This window comes from Staurois parvus, unplaced genomic scaffold (assembly GCF_062004578.1).
Source record: "Staurois parvus isolate SC_StPar_1 unplaced genomic scaffold, SC_StPar_1.0 ptg003134l, whole genome shotgun sequence".
In the NCBI taxonomy this organism is placed as follows: Eukaryota; Metazoa; Chordata; class Amphibia; order Anura; family Ranidae; genus Staurois; species Staurois parvus.
Window position 1 is genome coordinate 139,792 of NW_028320930.1, and position 21,821 is coordinate 161,612.

Genomic DNA, 21,821 nt, shown 5'->3' on the forward strand with positions numbered 1-21,821 from the left:
CGGGGTTAATGTCATCAATGAATCCAAATCCATACAGAAAAATCTGCGGCCAAACGGCGCATCACTCACTGGTGGCCGATTAACCAGCCAATACGCCTTCTCCTGGCAATCCAGCACCAGCCGGTCCGCCTTCTTCCGCTCTTTCCCCGCCCTGAAATGAATGACAACAATGTTACATTTTACAGATGTTACTCACCAAGTATTACCTGTATCTACCAATGGCAGAGTAACAAAGTATCAGTCATCACAGGAAAAAACAGAACAGAATAATAAAGAAGAATCTCACAAGCATTTTCTCAGCCCTCAAAAGGATTTGAATGTATATGTGGATTTCCTAAGATCCCCAGTGCCACCTAGTGGCCACAATGGGGTATTTTCCCAATTAAGGCATTTCAGGAAAGAAAATATTATGGCCACTAGATGGAGACAATCACAGAAAATCAATATATTGAGCAACACATGGTGAGAATTTGTGGGGGCTGGGTGACATTTATCCAATTACATTTCTTTTTAACCTCTTTGTGCCGAGAGCTTGCAAATATGGGGCCTCTCATTGGGTGGGCCCCTCAGTGGGTGGGCCCCTCAGTGGGTGGGCCTTGATACTAAGAGGCCCCATATTGGCGTATCAAAATGTAAACAAACTTGTGCCGAGTGTGCATGTGCGCGCTTCCGGCACAGTTACCGATGCCTAACAGAAAGCTCCTGACAGTTCCTTGTGATAGGCAGCTTTCCGATCATGTGACCACGGTTGCAGCCAATCACAGTGGTCACATGATCCTAAACACCACCCCGCCTCCTAGCATCAGAAACCACTTACATGGCTGTGAGGCGCCGGCGTTGCTGGGTTACATATACCCCTTATAGTATGCTGAATAGAGGACCTGAACTGGAGTAAAGGACTAGTCCACAATATTGCCTGTGGTCTCCCTGCTCTTTACGGACTATGTCTTGTTCTGTGGAGGTGGCCATCTTGGTAGAAGCTGGACTATAGTTCCTCAAGTCAGAGCTGCCGCCCCGATGACTGTTGGGGTAATGAGAGGGGTGGACACAGATCCGCAGAATGGATGAAGTAGTGGGATCCTTAAAATGTAGATCCTCAGGTACAGCTTCCACTCCAGCAAAGCAAACAGTGAGCAGCACAGCAGTGACATCACCAAATCTCCAGAGAATACCAGGCTTGGAAGCAGGGAGATCCTCATATTGCAGGTCCTCAGGTACAGCTTCCACTCCAGCAAGGAGAATAGTGAGCAGCACAGCAGTGACATCACCAAGCAGGGAGATCCTCACATTGCAGGTCTTCAGGTACAGCTTCCACCCCAGCAAGGAGAACAGTGAGCAGCACAGCAGTGACATCACCAAGCAGGGAGATCCTCACATTGCAGGTCTTCAGGTACAGCTTCCACTCCAGCAAGGAGAACAGTGAGCAGCACAGCAGTGACATCACCAAGCAGGGAGATCCTCACATTGCAGGTCTTCAGGTACAGCTACCACTCCAGCAAGGAGAACAGTGAGCAATGCAGCAGTGACCTCACCAAATCTCACCCCAAATCTCCTGAGACTAGCAGTCAGAGTCAGCAGTGCCTAAGGTGATGTCACACTGCAGATATATGAGACTACAGATCAGGAAGTGGTGCCTTAGTTTTCAGGAGGAATCCCGGACAGAAGGCGGGGTACGGCTTAGGCAGAATTCACATATCTAGATGTACCCTATAACAAGCAAATGTTGAGTTTTGATTTCAGACCCAATTTAAGGCACACTAAAATGACAAAATAAAACTGGCTGAGAGGTGACTTTAGCATGCCTTTAGGATGGGTAAGTGCTGCTTTAAGTGCGGGGAATCGGGTCCTAAACCTGTCCGTGTGCCGGCTAACTGATCCCATCCATCCCAACCTGAAAGGTGCGAATTAGCAGACAGCACGGGAAGGAACGGGTTAATGAGTACTCACTTGTACTGCTCCTTGGCCTGCATGACGACAAAGTCCCATTTGTGGTTAATCTTCTTGTTCAGATTGCTGTAGTTTTCCTGAACGGAAAGGAAGGGAAATCTAATGAGCGCCTAAGAAAATTAGCATCAATTCTGAGGAGTCGAGACGCGGGGGGAGGCGGCAGAACATTCCGCTGTCTGAGCGAGTGCAGGGAACACGGTGTCACTACTGGGGGGGGGGTGTGAGTACTGGGGTGCAAGGGGAATAGAATGAGTGTGCTGGGGTGCAGAGGGGGAGAGAATGTGAGTACTGGGGTGCAAGGGGAATAGAATGCGTGTATTGGGGTGCAGAGGGGGAGAGAACAGAATGTGAGTACTGGGGTGCAGAGGGGGAGAGAACAGAATGTGAGTACTGGGGTGCAGAGGGGGAGAGAACAGAATGTGAGTACTGGGGTGCAAGGGGAATAGAATGCGTGTATTGGGGTGCAGAGGGGGGAGAGAACAGAATGTGAGTACTGGGGTGCAAGGGGAATAGAATACGTGTATTGGGGTGCAGAGGGGGAGAGAACAGAATGTGAGTACTGGGGTGCAAGGGGAATAGAATGCGTGTATTGGGGCGCAGAGGGGGAGAGAACAGAATGTGGGTACTGGGGTGCAAGGGGAATAGAATGAGTGTGCTGGGGCGCAGAGGGGGGAGAGAACAGAATGTGAGTACTGGGGTGCAAGGGGAATAGAATGCGTGTATTGGGGTGCAGAGGGGGAGAGAACAGAATGTGTGTATTGGGGTGCAGAGGGGGGAGAGAACAGAATGTGAGTACTGGGGTGCAAGGGGAATAGAATGTGTGTATTGGGGTGCAGAGGGGGGAGAGAACAGAATGTGAGTACTGGGGTGCAAGGGGAACAGAATGCGTGTATTGGGGTGCAGAGGGGGAGAGAACAGAATGTGAGTACTGGGGTGCAAGGGGAATAGAATGTGTGTATTGGGGTGCAGAGGGGGGAGAGAACAGAATGTGAGTACTGGGGTGCAAGGGGAATAGAATGTGTGTATTGGGGTGCAGAGGGGGAGAGAACAGAATGTGAGTACTGGGGTGCAAGGGGAACAGAATGAGTGTATTGGGGTGCAGAGGAGGGAGAGAACAGAATGTGAGTACTGGGGTGCAAGGGGAATAGAATGCGTGTATTGGGGTGCAGAGGGGAGAAAACAGAATGTGAATATTGGGGTGCAGGGGCTATGAGCATAGAATGTGTGTATTGGGGTGCAGAGGGAGAGAGAACAGAATGTGAGTATTGGGGTGCAGGGGATATGAGAATAGAATGTGTGTATTGGGGTGCAGGGGATATGAGAATAGAATGCGTGTATTGGGGTGCAGAGGGGGAGAGAACAGAATGTGTGTACTGGGGTACAGGGGCTATGAGAATAGAATGTGTGTATTGGGGTGCATGGAGCAGAATGTGAGTACTGGGGTGCATGGAGCAGAATGCGAGTACTGGGGTGCATGGAGCAGAATGTGAGTACTGGGGTGCATGGAGCAGAATGTGAGTACTGGGGTGCATGGAGCAGAATGTGAGTACTGGGGTGCAGAGAGGAAGCAGATATCTATAATGGGAGTCACATATCTAGAAGGGGGGGCACAGTAAGGACCTGATATCGGGGGTCCCGGGGTACTCAGAATGGCAATGTGTCAGTTTGATCCCTTTTCACTGACAGGTTCTCTTTGAGGGGCTCTGAATGTGATGAATGCGGTCAGAAGTCTGGGATCAGTCGTTGGTATGATCTCTGAACCAAGATCCAGGACACGCTCGGCTGTGATTGGACGATTCTTAGGGGGTCTGGTAGCTCACTTCTGAATGGTCAGATCTCTGCATTAAAGGGGCCCCCCGCCCCGTGTACTCACCTTCTCATACTCCTCCAGAATCCCCTTCTTTCGGATATTCTTCTTCGCCAGGTAAATCGCTGCAACACAAACCCACAATCAGCAAATGAACAGCGAGAAAACCTGCTCTCCATTCACATGGACTGCCATTCCCAAACCTGATTGGACTGAAAATACTGTCTCCGCCCCCTCATTTACATACAATGCACTGATCACTCTTTGTTGTGGGGGGGCAATACTCACCATAGTCGGTGTCCTCTGCTGGCCACTGCTGCGTTGGCCAAAAATATGGAGTCTGGAATGAGACAGAGAGCCGTGCTGAGTATACGGGAGCCGTGCGACTGCACCCCACTAACAGCACCCCTCAATTCCCTGCACCCCACGTCATCACCCCCTTCCACCCCACGTCATCACCCCCTTTCACCCCACGTCATCACCCCTTCCACCCCACTTCATCACCCCCTTCCACCCCACTTCATCACCCCCTTCCACTCACCCTGCACCCCAACTTCACCTCCTTCTCCATCCTCTTCCACTCACCCTGCACCCCAACCCCACCTCCTCATCTTCATCCCCTTCCACTCTCCCTGCACCCCAACTTCACCTCCTTCTCCATCTTCATCCTTTTCCACTCTCCCTGCACCCCATCTTCATCCCCTTCCTCCCTCCTGCACCCCATCTTCATCCCCTTCCTCTCTCCTGCACCCCATCTTCCCTCCATCCCCACCCCCTGCCCCCCGGACCTGGAAGCGGTACAGGCTGGCCTCTGGCTTCAGGATGAGGTTGGAGGGCTCCTGCAGAGGGTAGATGTAGCCGCATTTCACCATCAGATTGCCCAGATGCTGCCCCTCTGCAGAGAGAAGACAAACCAGGAGAGGGAGTGACCACCTGTAACAATGGTGTCACCCACCGTGACTGAAACCAAGGGCAGGGATTGGGATGACAGGCAAGGATTGGGATGACAGGGCAGGGGACAGGCAGGGATTGGGATGACAGGGCAGGGGACAGGCAGGGATTGGGATGACAGGGCAGGGGACAGGCAGGGATTGGGATGACAGGGCAGGGGACAGGCAGGGATTGGGATGACAGGGCAGGGGGCAGGCAGGGATTGGGATGACAGGGCAGAGGACAGGCAGGGATTGGGATGACAGGGCAGGGGACAGGCAGGGATTGGGATGACAGGGCAGGGGACAGGCAGGGATTGGGATGACAGGGCAGAGGACAGGCAGGGATTGGGATGACAGGGCAGGGGACAGGCAGGGATTGGGATGACAGGGCAGGGGTCAGGCATGGATTGGGATGACAGGCAAGGATTGGGATGACAGGGCAGAGGACAGGCAGGGATTGGGATGACAGGGCAGAGGACAGGCAGGGACTGGGATGACAGGGCAGGGGACAGGCAGGGACTGGGATGACAGGGCAGGGGACAGGCAGGGACTGGGATGACAGGGCAGGGGACAGGCAGGGACTGGGATGACAGGGCAGAGGACAGGCAGGGATTGGGATGACAGGGCAGGGGACAGGCAGGGATTGGGATGACAGGGCAGGGGACAGGCAGGGATTGGGATGACAGGGCAGGGGACAGGCAGGGATTGGGATGACAGGGCAGGGGACAGGCAGGGATTGGGATGACAGGGCAGGGGACAGGCAGGGATTGGGATGACAGGGCAGAGGACAGGCAGGGATTGGGATGACAAGGCAGAGGACAGGCATGGATTGGGATAACAAGGCAGAGGACAGGCATGGATTGGGATGACAAGGCAGAGGACAGGCATGGATTGGGATGACAAGGCAGAGGACAGGCAATATGGGAAGCAGAAGTATAAATCGGCAGGTATGGGCCCATCATGGAAGGCTCTATAGGCCGACTCCAGCGACCGCTTTCTTTCTCTGGTAATTCCCCGATAAGAGTCAGAAAGGTGACTGAACATCGGAAATCAGAGTCAATACATGATGAGAGGAAACAGAAGATGCAGCATACTGCCCCGCAGAGCTGACACTCCACGTTTGGGAGTTCACAGAAGGCTCTATGTGCCTCTATGTCAGACACAAAGCTTCATGATAATCCTTCCATTGGGGGGCGCTGTGATGTGACAGATCTTTAATGAGCCGGGTTCTGGCCCCAGGGATCATGGTTTCCCCCAACCTTGAGGCCGTCATTCCATCTAGTAGAGAAGATCGCCCATCAAACACCCCAAGATGGCAAACAAAGACTCTATAAAGGCTACAAAGTAACGAGCCCAATGAGTTCCCACACAGGGAAGACACGGATCAGCCATGCTAATAAAGAGCCCAGATAATTGGCCATTATCCAAGAGCGGTAAATGTCTTCCCGTCAGGAGGATGATCTCTCGGGTGACCTTTGCAGTAACTAATCTCACCAGAAAGGAGCAGCTTTGTACCTGGAACAGTCTGCCGGAAGAGCCGAGTCTACCACAAAAGGGGCCCCTGGGCCTCAGGGCCCCACAGAGAGGGGGTGACATCTATTTCCAGATACATGGGCCATGCATGGATTGTCACTGAACACAAAACATAACCACAGCACCACAAAGTGAGGGGCCATTGTTAGACCGCATACAGACTCCACTGTAGGAGGAATACATGCGGAAAAAATGGCGGAGACTTCCAAGGTCCATTCACGTGATCGCTGCCAACACGCCACCATTCCGCATTCTTTGTGCCGTCTCGGGAGAAGCGCTGCCTACAGTCTGTCTACAGATAAATCTTCACCAACTACATCTGGATGGGGTGGGAAAGGTTGTCAACAGAGCAGGTATAAGGGCCCAAACTGTGGCCCCTGAAATCAACAAAGGGCCACACAATGTTCAATATTTGTAATACTGGAGAGAAATGATGATCACAGACTGGAGGCATCCTGCAGGTTAGTATGCAAGCCGGGGACATGGAGGGACGGAGGGGGGGATCGGGGTATAATAGAGGGACGGAGGGGGGGATCGGGGTATAATAGAGGGACGGAGGGGGGATCGGGGTATAATAGAGGGACGGAGAGGGAACGGGAGTATAATAGAGGGACGGAGGGGGGATCGGGGTGTAATAGAGGGACGGAGGGGGGATCGGGGTATAATAGAGGGACGGAGGGGGGATCGGGGTATAATAGAGGGACGGAGGGGGATCGGGGTGTAATAGAGGGACGGAGGGGGGGATCGGGGTGTAATAGAGGGACGGAGGGGGGATCGGGGTATAATAGAGGGACGGAGGGGGGATCGGGGTATAATAGAGGGACGGAGGGGGGGTTGGGGGTATAATAGAGGGACGGAGGGGGGATCGGGGTATAATAGAGGGACGGAGGGGGGATCGGGGGTATAATAGAGGGACGGAGGGGGGGAGCGGGGGTATAATAGAGGGACGGAGGGGGATCGGGGTATAATAGAGGGACGGAGGGGGGATCGGGGTATAATAGAGGGACGGAGGGAGGATCGGGGGTATAATAGAGGGACGGAGGGGGGATCGGGGTATAATAGAGGGACGGAGGGGGGATGGGGGTATAATAGAGGGACGGAGGGGGGATCGGGATGTAATAGAGGGACGGAGGGGGGGATCGGGGTGTAATAGAGGGACGGAGGGGGGGATCGGGGTATAATAGAGGGACGGAGGGGGGATCGGGGTATAATAGAGGGACGGAGGGGGGATCGGGGTATAATAGAGGGACGGAGGGGGGATCGGGGTATAATAGAGGGACGGAGGGGGGATCGGGGTATAATAGAGGGACGGAGGGGGATCGGGGTATAATAGAGGGACGGAGGGGGGATGGGAGTATAATAGAGGGACGGAGGGGGGATCGGGGTATAATAGAGGGACGGAGGGGGGATGGGAGTATAATAGAGGGACGGAGGGGGGATCGGGGTATAATAGAGGGACGGGGGGGGATCGGGGTGTAATAGAGGGACGGAGGGGGGGATCGGGGTGTAATAGAGGGACGGGGGGGGATCGGGGTGTAATAGAGGGACGGGGGGGGGGAATCGGGGTGTAATAGAGGGACGGAGGGGGGGATCGGGGTGTAATAGAGGGACGGAGGGGGGATCGGGGTGTAATAGAGGGACGGAGGGGGGATCGGGGTGTAATAGAGGGACGGAGGGGGGATCGGGGTGTAATAGAGGGACGGAGGGGGGGATCGGGGTGTAATAGAGGGACGGAGGGGGGGATCGGGGTATAATAGAGGGAGGGAGGGGGGATCGGGGTATAATAGAGGGACGGAGGGGGGATCGGGATATAATAGAGGGACGGAGGGGGGATGGGGGTATAATAGAGGGACGGAGGGGGGATGGGGGTATAATAGAGGGAGGGAGGGGGGATCGGGGTATAATAGAGGGACGGAGAGGGGATCGGGGTGTAATAGAGGGACGGAGGGGGGATCGGGGTGTAATAGAGGGACGGAGGGGGGATCGGGGTGTAATAGAGGGACGGAGGGGGGATCGGGGTGTAATAGAGGGACGGAGGGGGGATCGGGGTGTAATAGAGGGACGGAGGGGGGATCGGGGTGTAATAGAGGGACGGAGGGGGGATCGGGGTGTAATAGAGGGACGGAGGGGGGATCGGGGTGTAATAGAGGGACGGAGGGGGGAATAGGGGGCAAATAGGGGGACGGAGGGGGGATTGGGGTACTGTGCCGGGTGAATGTCACACATCATGGTACTGTGCCGGGTGAATGTCACACATCATGGTACTGTGCCGGGTGAATGTCACACATCATGGTACTGTGCCGGGTGAATGTCACACATCATGGTACTGTGCCGGGTGAATGTCACACATCATGGTACTGTGCCGGGTGAATGTCACATCATGGTACGGAGCTCCTGAATGAACTCTCCCGCTGAGCTCTCGGCTGATTGTCTTTCATTTTGTCACCAATCCCAATTCCCGGAGGTGTCGGTGTCACAGCATTCAGTGGTCTATATTACACCAATACACCCGTTCCCTCTTCACCACGGATCCAGCACAGAACAGAACCTGAGACAAGAGGAACCCTGGACCCGGGTGAATGGTACCCGGGGACACTTGGAGAATCTTTAGGGGAATTCCATCATCTGGGATCCGTCTAGGACCCAATGTCATGATCTTCCATTACATCTTCATCACTGCAAGATCCTAAGCTATGGGGCGGCACTGCAGCCTCCTGTAACATGAGCCCGAGTGACCTCGAAGACAATGACCGGCCCATCCTATACCGGATTTGTACTGGGGTCAGTGTTACATTCACCACCACCAAGGATTCACCAGTCACAGCTGACCAGTCGTCACCCTCGGCCCCTCGCTCATCGTCCCACACACTTGGCAGATGACGATTTTAGTGGTTTTCTACACACCACCATTCACCACCCAAACCTGGAAATTGGGGTCACACCCGGGGAGGAGATTACAATGAGCCCCAGACACAGACATATCATCATGGAAAGGTCACGTTATGGGGCGGGGGGGTCCTTCCCATGGCTTGCACCCCATTTTCATGGGAGGCTGGACCATGACCCTGTGTTGTCACATCTGAGGTCACAGAGGAACCCCGACATACAGAACTCATACAAGTCATAGAACATGACAAACATCCCCCAAGCGCCCCATGGGGGGGACACAGGCAGCGAGCAGCACTCACCTTCATCTCCAATCTGTAACCTCTGAATCAGCCACTCCAGGATATCGTGACCTGCACAGCAAACACAGCACACCATCAGGAGCCATGACTACACGGGAATCAAATCGCACGTCCCATTATTCCCACATTCACATGTAGCCAGATTTATGACTTACCTGTGACTGCATGAGGGATGGTGGTGATCATCAGGCGCTGGGTGTGCGTCTTTATTCCTGCCTCTGCATCCTGCATCTCCAGCAATAACACCTCAATCTGGAAGACATACAAAAAAATGTGTTGTGTCATTGGTGGCAGCTGAGCCCCCTCTGTGGTCGGTGTCATTGGTGGCAGATCCGCCCCCTCTGTGGTCGGTGTCATTGGTGGCAGATCCGCCCCCTCTGTGGTCGGTGTCATTGGTGGCAGATCCGCCCCCTCTGTGGTCGGTGTCATTGGTGGCAGATCCGCCCCCTCTGTGGTCGGTGTCATAGCTCAGCCCCCTCTGTGGTCGGTGTCATAGCTCAGCCCCCTCTGTGGTCAGTGTCATAGCTCAGCCCCCTCTGTGGTCAGTGTCATAGCTCAGCTCCCTCTGTGGTCAGTGTCATAGCTCAGCTCCCTCTGTGGTCAGTGTCATAGCTCAGCCCCCTCTGTGGTCAGTGTCATAGCTCAGCCCCCTCTGTGGTCAGTGTCATAGCTCAGCCCCCTCTGTGGTCAGTGTCATAGCTCAGCCCCCTCTGTGGTCAGTGTCATAGCTCAGCCCCCTCTGTGGTCAGTGTCATAGCTCAGCCCCCTCTGTGGTCAGTGTCATAGCTCAGCCCCCTCTGTGGTCAGTGTCATAGCTCAGCCCCCTCTGTGGTCAGTGTCATAGCTCAGCCCCCTCTGTGGTCAGTGTCATAGCTCAGCCCCCTCTGTGGTCAGTGTCATAGCTCAGCTCCCTCTGTGGTCAGTGTCATAGCTCAGCCCCCTCTGTGGTCGGTGTCATAGCTCAGCCCCCTCTGTGGTCGGTGTCATAGCTCAGCCCCCTCTGTGGTCGGTGTCATAGCTCAGCCCCCTCTGTGGTCGGTGTCATAGCTCAGCCCCCTCTGTGGTCGGTGTCATAGCTCAGCCCCCTCTGTGGTCGGTGTCATAGCTCAGCCCCCTCTGTGGTCGGTGTCATAGCTCAGCCCCCTCTGTGGTCGGTGTCATAGCTCAGCCCCCTCTGTGGTCGGTGTCATAGCTCAGCCCCCTCTGTGGTCGGTGTCATAGCTCAGCCCCCTCTGTGGTCGGTGTCATAGCTCAGCCCCCTCTGTGGTCGGTGTCATAGCTCAGCCCCCTCTGTGGTCGGTGTCATAGCTCAGCCCCCTCTGTGGTCGGTGTCATAGCTCAGCCCCCTCTGTGGTCGGTGTCATAGCTCAGCCCCCTCTGTGGTCGGTGTCATAGCTCAGCCCCCTCTGTGGTCAGTGTCATAGCTCAGCTCCCTCTGTGGTCAGTGTCATAGCTCAGCTCCCTCTGTGGTCAGTGTCATAGCTCAGCCCCCTCTGTGGTCAGTGTCATAGCTCAGCCCCCTCTGTGGTCAGTGTCATAGCTCAGCCCCCTCTGTGGTCAGTGTCATAGCTCAGCCCCCTCTGTGGTCAGTGTCATAGCTCAGCCCCCTCTGTGGTCAGTGTCATAGCTCAGCCCCCTCTGTGGTCAGTGTCATAGCTCAGCCCCCTCTGTGGTCAGTGTCATAGCTCAGCCCCCTCTGTGGTCAGTGTCATAGCTCAGCCCCCTCTGTGGTCAGTGTCATAGCTCAGCCCCCTCTGTGGTCAGTGTCATAGCTCAGCCCCCTCTGTGGTCAGTGTCATAGCTCAGCCCCCTCTGTGGTCAGTGTCATAGCTCAGCCCCCTCTGTGGTCAGTGTCATAGCTCAGCCCCCTCTGTGGTCAGTGTCATAGCTCAGCCCCCTCTGTGGTCAGTGTCATAGCTCAGCCACCTCTGTGGTCGGTGTCATAGCTCAGCCACCTCTGTGGTCGGTGTCATAGCTCAGCCACCTCTGTGGTCGGTGTCATAGCTCAGCCACCTCTGTGGTCGGTGTCATAGCTCAGCCACCTCTGTGGTCGGTGTCATAGCTCAGCCACCTCTGTGGTCGGTGTCATAGCTCAGCCACCTCTGTGGTCGGTGTCATAGCTCAGCCACCTCTGTGGTCGGTGTCACGGGTGGCAGCTCAGCCCCCTATGTGGTTGATATCATTGGTGGCAGCTCAGCCCCCTCTGTGGTCAGCATCTATAGTGCTGCACCTCCTCTATGGAACTCCTTATCACCCACTCTCCTCTCCAGGACTCCTTTGGAGCCGCACCCCCTCTATGGAACTCCTTACCACCCACTCTCCTCTCCAGGACTCCTTTGGAGTTGCACCCCCTCTATGGAACTCCTTACCACCCAATCTCCTCTCCAGGACTTCTGTGGAGCTGCACCCCCCCTATGGAATCTCTCACCTGCTCTTACATGATGACAGTATATGATATTCATTGTAGAACCATCTCCACTGGACAGGTTTTCAAGTCATGGGTTGTTTTTTATCTTTACATGTCAGAAACACGTGGAGCTGGAGTTACACTTTAAGGAATGATCCGTATTCAGTGAGGGGAATCTATGGATGGCAGACCTGTGGAAGAATGTGATTGGCTGCTGTGAGTGCGGCACTTTGTGTCATTTTAATAAAGGGGACGTGACTGCTAGATGCGCAATAATCCGGCATAAGAAAGGTCGCCAACGCTCCTCCGTAGAGCGCAACGTCTGGAAATTCAGCCGCCATTAAAGTTCAATAAAATTTGTTGTAAAAAATTAAAAAGTACAGAAAGCAGGTTTGCCGGAGCGCTGAACCCGCGTCCCCCCGCAGCGCGCAGGGACTGGAGTGGATGGTGATGTATAATTCACACTCCCTTCACACCTAACCCACTTCTGAGCAGAACGCAGGCCGCGGTGCGCCACTGAGGGGGCGGAATCCTCCGAAAGGGCAAGACGCCATCTGCAATTCACATCCAGGCTGAGCCAGTCGGGGGGGGGGGGGGATTAATTGTTTGCCATTTAGAATGAAGAAGAATTGGAATGAGCCCTCCATGTCTGCTCCATGTGAAGTCATTACCAGCGAGCGTGCCGCACACGGCGACAATACGACGGACGTCTTGGGGGTCACACATTAATTAGAAGACTAGCTGACACTTCAACGTCTTATTAGCAGATACCAGTGAGGGGTGAGGGGTGAGGCACAGAGCGGCTCCGCTAATTGAGAACACAATCAGAGTGTATATATTATATATAGCCTTGAGAAAGTCCCCCTCCCCCCTGAAATGCCCCCCATGTTGTTATGTGACAACCAAAACCATACTGGGGTTGGATGTGATGGACCGACACAAAGTGGCCCATCATTGTGAAGTGGAAGGAAATGAGAAATGGTTTCCAACATTTGTGACCAATAAATCTGTGAGAAGTGTGGCGGCATTTGTATTCAGCCCCTTTACTCTGATCCCCCGACTACAATCTAGTGGAACCAATTTGCCTTCAGAAGTCACCTGATTAGTACATAGAGTCCCCCTGTGTGTCATGTGATCTCAATATAAATCCAGCTGTTCTGTGAACCCCTCAGGAGGTTTGTTAGAGAACATTAGTGACCAATCAGCATCATGAATGCCAAGGAACACACCAGACAGGTTAGGGATAAAGTTGTGGAGAAGTGTAAAGCAGGGTTAGGGTATAAAATGATATCCCAAGCTTTGACCATCTCGCGGAGCGCTGTGTTCAATCCATCATCCGAACATGGGAGGAGTACGGCACAACTGCCAGCCTACCAAGATGTGGCCGTCCACCTAAACTGACCGGCCGGGCAAGGAGAACATTCATCAGAGAAGCAGCCAAGAGGCTCATGGGAACTGTGGAGGAGCTGCAGAGATCCACAGCTCAGGTGGGAGAATCTGTCCTCAGGACAACTATTAGTCGTCACTCCACAAATCTGCCTTTATGGAAGAGTGACAAGAAGAAGCCATTGTTGGAGGAAAGCCATAAGAAGTCCCGTTTGCAGTTGGTGAGAAGCCATGTGGGGGGGACAGCAAACGTGTGGAAGAAGGGGCTCTGGTCAGAGGAGACCAACATGGGACTTTACGGCCTAAAAGCAAAATGCTGTGTGGGGGAAAACTAACACTGCCCATCCCCCTGAACACACCATCCCCACCGTGAAACATGGCGGTGGCATCATGTGGTGGGGATGCTTTTCTTCAGCAGGGACAGGGAAGCTGGTCGGAGTTGATGGGAAGATGGATGGAGCCAAATACAGGGCAATCTTAGAAGAAAACCTGTTAGAAGACTTGAGACCGGGGCGGAGGTTCCCTTTCCAGCAGGACAACGACCCGAAACATCCAGCCAGACCTACAATGCAATGGTTCCGATCCAAGCATCTTCATGTGTTAGAATGGCCCAGTCCAGACCCAAATCCAATGGAGAATCTGTAGCTAGACCTGAAAATTGCTGTTCCCAGACGCTCTTCATCCAATCTGACAGCTGAGAGATTCTGCAAAGAAGAACGGGCAGAAATGTCCCTCTCTAGATGTGCAAAGAGACATCCCCAAAAAGACTTGCAGCTGGAATGGCAGCCAAAGGGTATCCTACAAAGTATGGACTCCGGGGGGCCGAATACAAATTTCACCACACTTCTCACAGATTTATTGTCACAAATGTTGGAAACCATTTCTCATCTTCCTTCCACTTCACAATTATGTGCCACTTTGTGTCGGTCCATCACATCCAATCCTGATAGATACATTGTAACATGACAACATGGGGGGGGGATACATTGTAACATGGCGGTGTTCCCCAGGTGGGATCATCAATAACAGGCGAGGTTCCCCAGGTGGGATCATCAATAACAGGGGATGTCCCCCAGGTGGGATCATCAATAACAGGCAAGGTCCCCCAGGTGGGATCATCAATAACAGGCAAGGTCCCCCAGGTGGGATCATCAATAACAGGCAAGGTCCCCCAGGTGGGATCATCAACAACAGGCGGTGTTCCCCAGGTGGGATCATCAACAACAGGCGGTGTTCCCCAGGTGGGATCATCAACAACAGGCGGTGTTCCCCAGGTGGGATCATCAACAACAGGCGGTGTTCCCCAGGTGGGATCATCAACAACAGGCGGTGTTCCCCAGGTGGGATCATCAACAACAGGCGGTGTTCCCCAGGTGGGATCATCAACAACAGGGGATGTTCTCTAGGTGGGATCATCAATAACAGGCGATGTTCCCCAGGTGGGATCATCAATAACAGGGGATGTTCCCCAGGTGGGATCATCAATAACAGGGGATGTTCCCCAGGTGGGATCATCAATCACAGGCGGTGTTCTCCAGGTGGGATCATCAATGACAGGCGATGTTCTCCAGGTGGGATCATCAATAACAGTGGATGTTCTCCAGGTGGGATCATCAATAGCAGGGGATGTTCTCCAGGTGGGATCATCAATAACAGGGGATGTTCTCCAGGTGGGATCATCAATGACAGGCGATGTTCTCCAGGTGGGATCATCAATAACAGGGGATGTTCTCCAGGTGGGATCATCAATAACAGGGGATGTTCCCCAGGTGGGATCATCAATAACAAGCAATGCTCTCCAGGTGGGATCATCAATAACAAGCAATGTTCTCCAGGTGGGATCATCAATAACAGGGGATGTTCTCCAGGTGGGATCATCAATAACAGGGGATGTTCTCCAGGTGGGATCATCAATAACAGGGGATGTTCTCCAGGTGGGATCATCAATAACAGGGGATGTTCTCCAGGTGGGATCATCAATAACAGGGGATGTTCTCCAGGTGGGATCATCAATAACAGGGGATGTTCTCCAGGTGGGATCATCAATAACAGGGGATGTTCTCCAGGTGGGATCATCAATAACAGGGGATGTTCTCCAGGTGGGATCATCAATAACAGGGGATGTTCTCCAGGTGGGATCATCAATAACAGGGGATGTTCTCCAGGTGGGATCATCAATAACAGGGGATGTTCTCCAGGTGGGATCATCAATAACAGGGGATGTTCTCCAGGTGGTATCATCAATAACAGGGGATGTTCTCCAGGTGGGATTATCAATAACAGGGGATGTTCTCCAGGTGGGATCATCAATAACAAGGGATGTTCTCCAGGTGGGATCATCAATAACAGGGGATGTTCTCCAGGTGGGATCATCAATAACAGGCGGTGTTCTCCAGGTGGGATCATCAATAACAGGCGATGTTCTCCAGGTGGGATCATCAATAGCAGGGGATGTTCTCCAGGTGGGATCATCAATAGCAGGGGATGTTCTCCAGGTGGGATCATCAATAACAGGCGATGTTCTCCAGGTGGGATCATCAATAACAGGGGATGTTCCCTAGGTGGGATCATCAATAACAGGCGATGTTCTCCAGGTGGGATCATCAATAACAGGCGATGTTCTCCAGGTGGGATCATCAATAACAGGCGATGTTCTCCAGGTGGGATCATCAATAACAGGCGATGTTCTCCAGGTGGGATCATCAATAACAGGCGATGTTCTCCAGGTGGGATCATCAATAACAGGGGATGTTCTCCAGGTGGGATCATCAATAACAGGCGATGTTCTCCAGGTGGGATCATCAATAACAGGCGATGTTCTCCAGGTGGGATCATCAATAACAGGCGATGTTCTCCAGGTGGGATCATCAATAACAGACAATGTTCTCCAGGTGGGATCATCAATAACAGGCGGTGTTCTCCAGGTGGGATCATCAATAACAGGCGGTGTTCTCCAGGTGGGATCATCAATAACAGGCGATGTTCTCCAGGTGGGATCATCAATAACAGGGGATGTTCTCCAGGTGGGATCATCAATAACAGGGGATGTTCTCCAGGTGGGATCATCAATAACAGGCGATGTTCTCCAGGTGGGATCATCAATAACAGGGGATGTTCCCTAGGTGGGATCATCAATAACAGGGGATGTTCTCCAGGTGGGATCATCAATAACAGGGGATGTTCTCCAGGTGGGATCATCAATAACAGGCAATGTTCTCAGGATTTCAGGTAGCAGCACAGCTGTGATATTAATCAGTAGCAGCAAATAAATGGCCCCAGCTGTGTCTGCGGGGAGATCCAGATGCCATGGCCTGCTCATTGATCACATTGTGTCTTGGTCCTGGTCGTGTTGCTGCCAGCTCTTCCATATAAGGGCCATGTGGAGCGGGGTACTGATATCTGCTCAGTGTTCTCACACCATGGCATGCCAGAGAGCACTGTGGGTAATGCTGCCTTCTTCACTGCAGTGTATGGAGTCCTGTTTGTCCACCTAGAATGAATATTCCAGTTATGGAAGAACGACTCCAGTACAGTGACGCAGTCACTTGAGTTCCAAATTGTGCCCAAAAGGGAGTCTCACTCCCCTCGTTAGATATGTCAGTGCAGCAGAGAGGTGAAGAGCACAGTCCAGAGGTCTCCCCCCACCACTGAAAACAACAGTTCTGACCATTGAAGAGTGACCATGAGGGCACCTGGACCTTAGTCCAAGGAAAAAGCTAGAGCCCCAGGGCTCGTGGATTGATGTTCTGGATCATTTTGTCCTCCTTGATATTAGACAGGTTTGGTGATGACGTGTGACAGCGCAGACAGTGGTGTGCGTTCCTCTGCCGCTCTCCCTCATCCTCCAAATTAAGTGCTGCCATTGGTTGTGGTGTAACCCTCTCCTTGCTGGCGAGGATGGCAGGAGGCCAAACATCCAGGAATTTACAGCGGAAGGGCCTATTCACTCCACACGTGGTGCAACAATTGTATGTCCTACGGGTTGTGTGCTCCTTCATCGCTCGTGGGACCCCAATACATATAGATGCACCAAACGCACACACCTGATCCCCGACGCACACACCTGACCCTCGGCGCGCCCTGACGCACACACCTGACCCTCGGCGCGCCATGACGCACACACCTGACCCTCGGCGCGCCATGACGCACACACCTGACCCTCGGCGCGCCATGACGCACACACCTGACCCTCGGCGCACACACCTGACCCTCGGCGCACCCCGGCGCACACACCTGACCCTCGGCGCACCATGACGCACACACCTGACCCTCGGCGCACCATGACGCACACACCTGACCCTCGGCGCACCATGACGCACACACCTGACCCTCGGCGCACCATGACGCACACACCTGACCCTCGGCGCACCATGACGCACACACCTGACCCTCGGCGCACCATGACGCACACACCTGACCCTCGGCGCACCATGACGCACACAATAGTAAACACCTGGCAATAAATACGTCAGGAACATTTGTTTGGTAGTGTGCTGAGGGCCTATAGAAAACCGTACAACACAAACCGACGCACCAACACCATCAATGCATACCGGTGAATGGGTCTAAGGGATTACTAGAAGTCACACCTATCCATATTAGCACACGCCATGACAAGCACACGGTTAGCCGCATCATTGTGGTTCACGTCGGCGAGATGTGTTGTCCATTCTGAGATGCGCCAATGTGCGTTATAAGGACCTCGCAATGACAGCCCATGAGAAGACTGAACTGTTGAAGACAAAGGTAAGGATGTATGAAAAATAAACGCCCCTAAAGAGACCGATTGTGGGCTGATGGCATCTCTTTGTATATGGTGTTGGGGATTTGCCCACAGATGAGGCCAGTAGTGGGGCTGCAGTAAGTGGTGGGGGCTGGGTTGGACCAGTTGGGTGGGCTGATGGCATCCCTTTGTATTTGGTGTTGGGGATTTGCCCACAGATGAGGCCAGTATTGAGGCTGCAGTATGTGGGGGTGCTGGCTTGGACCAGTTGGGTGGGCTGATGGCATCCCTTTGTATTTGGTGTTGGGGATTTGCCCACAGATGAGGCCAGTATTGAGGCTGCAGTATGTGGGGGTGCTGGCTTGGACCAGTTGGGTGGGCTGATGGCATCCCTTTGTATTTGGTGTTGGGGATTTGCCCACAGATGAGGCCAGTATTGAGGCTGCAGTATCTGGGGGTGCTGGCTTGGACCAGTTGGGTGGGCTGATGGTGTATCTGAGTATTTGGTGTTGGCGTCTCTCCAATTCCACAGATGGGGCTGGTAGCACGATGGCAGTAATGGTAGGTGTTTGGCTGGAGTTAGGTAAACTGATGGTGTCACTGAGCATTCAATGTTAGGGGCCCTCTGAGCTCACAGATTAAGTCAGTGGGGGTTCTCCATTAAGTGTTAGATGCTGGGTCAGATTATTTTGCTGAGGACTCTCTTTTTGCTTGGTGTTGAGGTCTGCCCACAGATGAGGCCAGTAGTGGGGCTGCAGTAAGTGGTGGGGGCTGGGTTGGACCAGTTGGGTGAGCTGATGGCATCTCTTTGTATTTGGTGTTGGGGATTTGCCCACAGATGAGGCCAGTAGTGGGGCTGCAGTAAGTGGTGGGTGCTGGCTTGGACCAGTTGGGTGGGCTGATGGCATGTCTTTGTATTTGGTGTTGGGGATTTGCCCACAGATGAGGCCAGTAGTGGGGCTGCAGTAAGTGGTGGGTGCTGGGTTGGACCAGTTGGGTGGGCTGATGGCATCTCTTTGTATTTGGTGTTGGGGATTTGCCCACAGATGAGGCCAGTATTGAGGCTGCAGTAAGTGGTGGGTGCTGGGTTGGACCAGTTGGGTGAGCTGATGGCATCTCTTTGTATTTGGTGTTGGGGATTTGCCCACAGATAAGGCCAGTAGTGGGGCTGCAGTAAGTGGTGGGTGCTGGGTTGGACCAGTTGGGTGGGCTGATGGCATCTCTTTGTATTTGGTGTTGGGGATTTGCCCACAGATGAGGACAGTATTGAAGTTGCAGTATGTGGGGGTGCTGGCTTGGACCAGTTGGGTGGGCTGATGGCATCTTTCAGTATTTGGTGCTGGGGTCTCTCTCAGGCTGTAGATGAAGCAGATATCATGACTGCAGTAGGAGGTGGGTGCTGGGTTGGACCAGTTGGGTGGGCTGATGGCATCTCTTTGTATTTGGTGTTGGGGATTTGCCCACAGATGAGGACAGTATTGAAGTTGCAGTATGTGGGGGTGCTGGCTTGGACCAGTTGGGTGGGCTGATGGCATCTTTCAGTATTTGGTGTCTCTCTCAGGCTGTAGATGAAGCAGATATCATGACTGCAGTAGGAGGTGGGTGCTGGGTTGAACCTGTTAGGTTTGCTGATGGCATCTCTAAGTATTTGGTGTTGGGTTCTCTCTAATCCTGCAGATGAGGCCACGATCATGGCTGCAGTAAGTGGTAGGGGCTGGATCAGACCACATAGGTGAGCTCCACTGAGCTGATGTGAGTAAGCATAGATGAGGAGTCGAATCCTGGGATGGACCAGTTGGGTGGGCTGTGTCTCTAAGTATTTGGTGTTGGGGTTTCTCTAAGCCAATGGATGAAGCCGGTATCATGGCTGCTGTCGGTGGTGGATGCAGAGCTGGACTGTTTAGGTGAGATGACGGCATCTCTGACTATGTCACGTTGGGGGCTTTCCAAGTCCACGCATAAGGCTGATAGAAGTTCTACAGTAAGTGGTGGGTGCTGAGTGCTTTGTGTTTGGTGTTGGGGCCTGCCCACTGAGGAGGCCGGTAGTAGGGATTAGTCAATGACGGGTGCTGGGATGAACCACTTAGGTGAGCTGATGGTATTCAGTATTTGGTGTTGGGGTTTCTCAAAGCCCATGGAAAAAGCCAGTAGTGGGGTTGCAGTAGGAGGTGGGCATGGGGCCAGATTAGTTAGATGGGCTAATGGCATCATTCAGGGTCTCTCTGAGCCCACGGAAGAGGCCGGTAGTGGGGCTGCAGTAGGAGGTGGGTGCGGGGTTGGACCAGTTAGGTGAGCTGATGGCACCTCTCAGGGTCTGAGCCCATGGAAGAGGCCGGTAGGGGGGCTGCAGTAAGAGGTGGGTGCGGGGTTGGACCAGTTAGCTGAGCTGATGGCACCTCTCAGGGTCTCTCTGAGCCCACAGAAGAGGCTGGTAGTGGGGCTGCAGTAGGAGGTGGGTGCGGGGTTGGACCAGTTAGCTGAGCTGATGGCACCTCTCAGGGTCTCTCCGAGCCCACGGAAGAGGCCGGTAGTGGGGCTGCAGTAGGAGGTGGGTGCGGGGTTGGACCAGTTAGGTGAGCTGATGGCACCTCTCAGGGTCTGAGCCCATGGAAGAGGCCGGTAGGGGGGCTGCAGTAGGAGGTGGGTGCGGGGTTGGACCAGTTAGGTGAGCTGATGGCACCTCTCAGGGTCTGAGCCCATGGAAGAGGCCGGTAGGGGGGCTGCAGTAAGAGGTGGGTGCGGGGTTGGACCAGTTAGCTGAGCTGATGGCACCTCTCAGGGTCTGTCTGAGCCCACGGAAGAGGCCGGTAGTGGGGCTGCAGTAGGAGGTGGGTGCGGGGTTGGACCAGTTAGGTGAGCTGATGGCACCTCTCAGGGTCTGAGCCCATGGAAGAGGCCGGTAGGGGGGCTGCAGTAAGAGGTGGGTGCGGGGTTGGACCAGTTAGCTGAGCTGATGGCACCTCTCAGGGTCTCTCTGAGCCCCTGGAAGAGGCCGGTAGTGGGGTTGCAGTAGGAGGTGGGTGCGGGGTTGGACCAGTTAGCTGAGCTGATGGCACCTCTCAGGGTCTGTCTGAGCCCACGGAAGAGGCCGGTAGTGGGGCTTCAGTAGGAGGTGGGTGCGGGGTTGGACCAGTTAGCTGAGCTGATGGCACCTCTCAGGGTCTCTCCGAGCCCACGGAAGAGGCCGGTAGTGGGGCTGCAGTAGGAGGTGGGTGCGGGGTTGGACCAGTTAGGTGAGCTGATGGCACCTCTCAGGGTCTGAGCCCATGGAAGAGGCCGGTAGGGGGGCTGCAGTAGGAGGTGGGTGCGGGGTTGGACCAGTTAGGTGAGCTGATGGCACCTCTCAGGGTCTGAGCCCATGGAAGAGGCCGGTAGGGGGGCTGCAGTAAGAGGTGGGTGCGGGGTTGGACCAGTTAGCTGAGCTGATGGCACCTCTCAGGGTCTGTCTGAGCCCACGGAAGAGGCCGGTAGTGGGGCTGCAGTAGGAGGTGGGTGCGGGGTTGGACCAGTTAGGTGAGCTGATGGCACCTCTCAGGGTCTGAGCCCATGGAAGAGGCCGGTAGGGGGGCTGCAGTAAGAGGTGGGTGCGGGGTTGGACCAGTTAGCTGAGCTGATGGCACCTCTCAGGGTCTCTCTGAGCCCACAGAAGAGGCTGGTAGTGGGGCTGCAGTAGGAGGTGGGTGCGGGGTTGGACCAGTTAGCTGAGCTGATGGCACCTCTCAGGGTCTCTCCGAGCCCACGGAAGAGGCCGGTAGTGGGGCTGCAGTAGGAGGTGGGTGCGGGGTTGGACCAGTTAGGTGAGCTGATGGCACCTCTCAGGGTCTGAGCCCATGGAAGAGGCCGGTAGGGGGGCTGCAGTAGGAGGTGGGTGCGGGGTTGGACCAGTTAGGTGAGCTGA

The 21,821-nt window shown here is 54.2% G+C and overlaps 1 protein-coding gene across 2 annotated transcripts in view; it reads right to left on the minus strand.

The window, feature by feature from the left end:
- RGS9 (regulator of G protein signaling 9) overlaps window positions 1–21,821 on the minus strand; it is a 74,319-nt gene that overhangs the window by 38,164 nt on the left and 14,334 nt on the right. For both annotated transcript variants that reach the window (XM_089667260.1, XM_089667259.1), the window contains exons 2-8: window positions 9,563–9,659; window positions 9,408–9,458; window positions 4,543–4,649; window positions 4,043–4,094; window positions 3,821–3,879; window positions 1,948–2,024; window positions 70–151 (exon numbers count right to left, since the gene is read on the minus strand). In XM_089667260.1, the coding sequence (XP_089523386.1) occupies window positions 70–151; window positions 1,948–2,024; window positions 3,821–3,879; window positions 4,043–4,094; window positions 4,543–4,649; window positions 9,408–9,458; window positions 9,563–9,659 (525 nt within the window). The remainder of the gene's footprint in view (window positions 1–69; window positions 152–1,947; window positions 2,025–3,820; window positions 3,880–4,042; window positions 4,095–4,542; window positions 4,650–9,407; window positions 9,459–9,562; window positions 9,660–21,821) is intronic.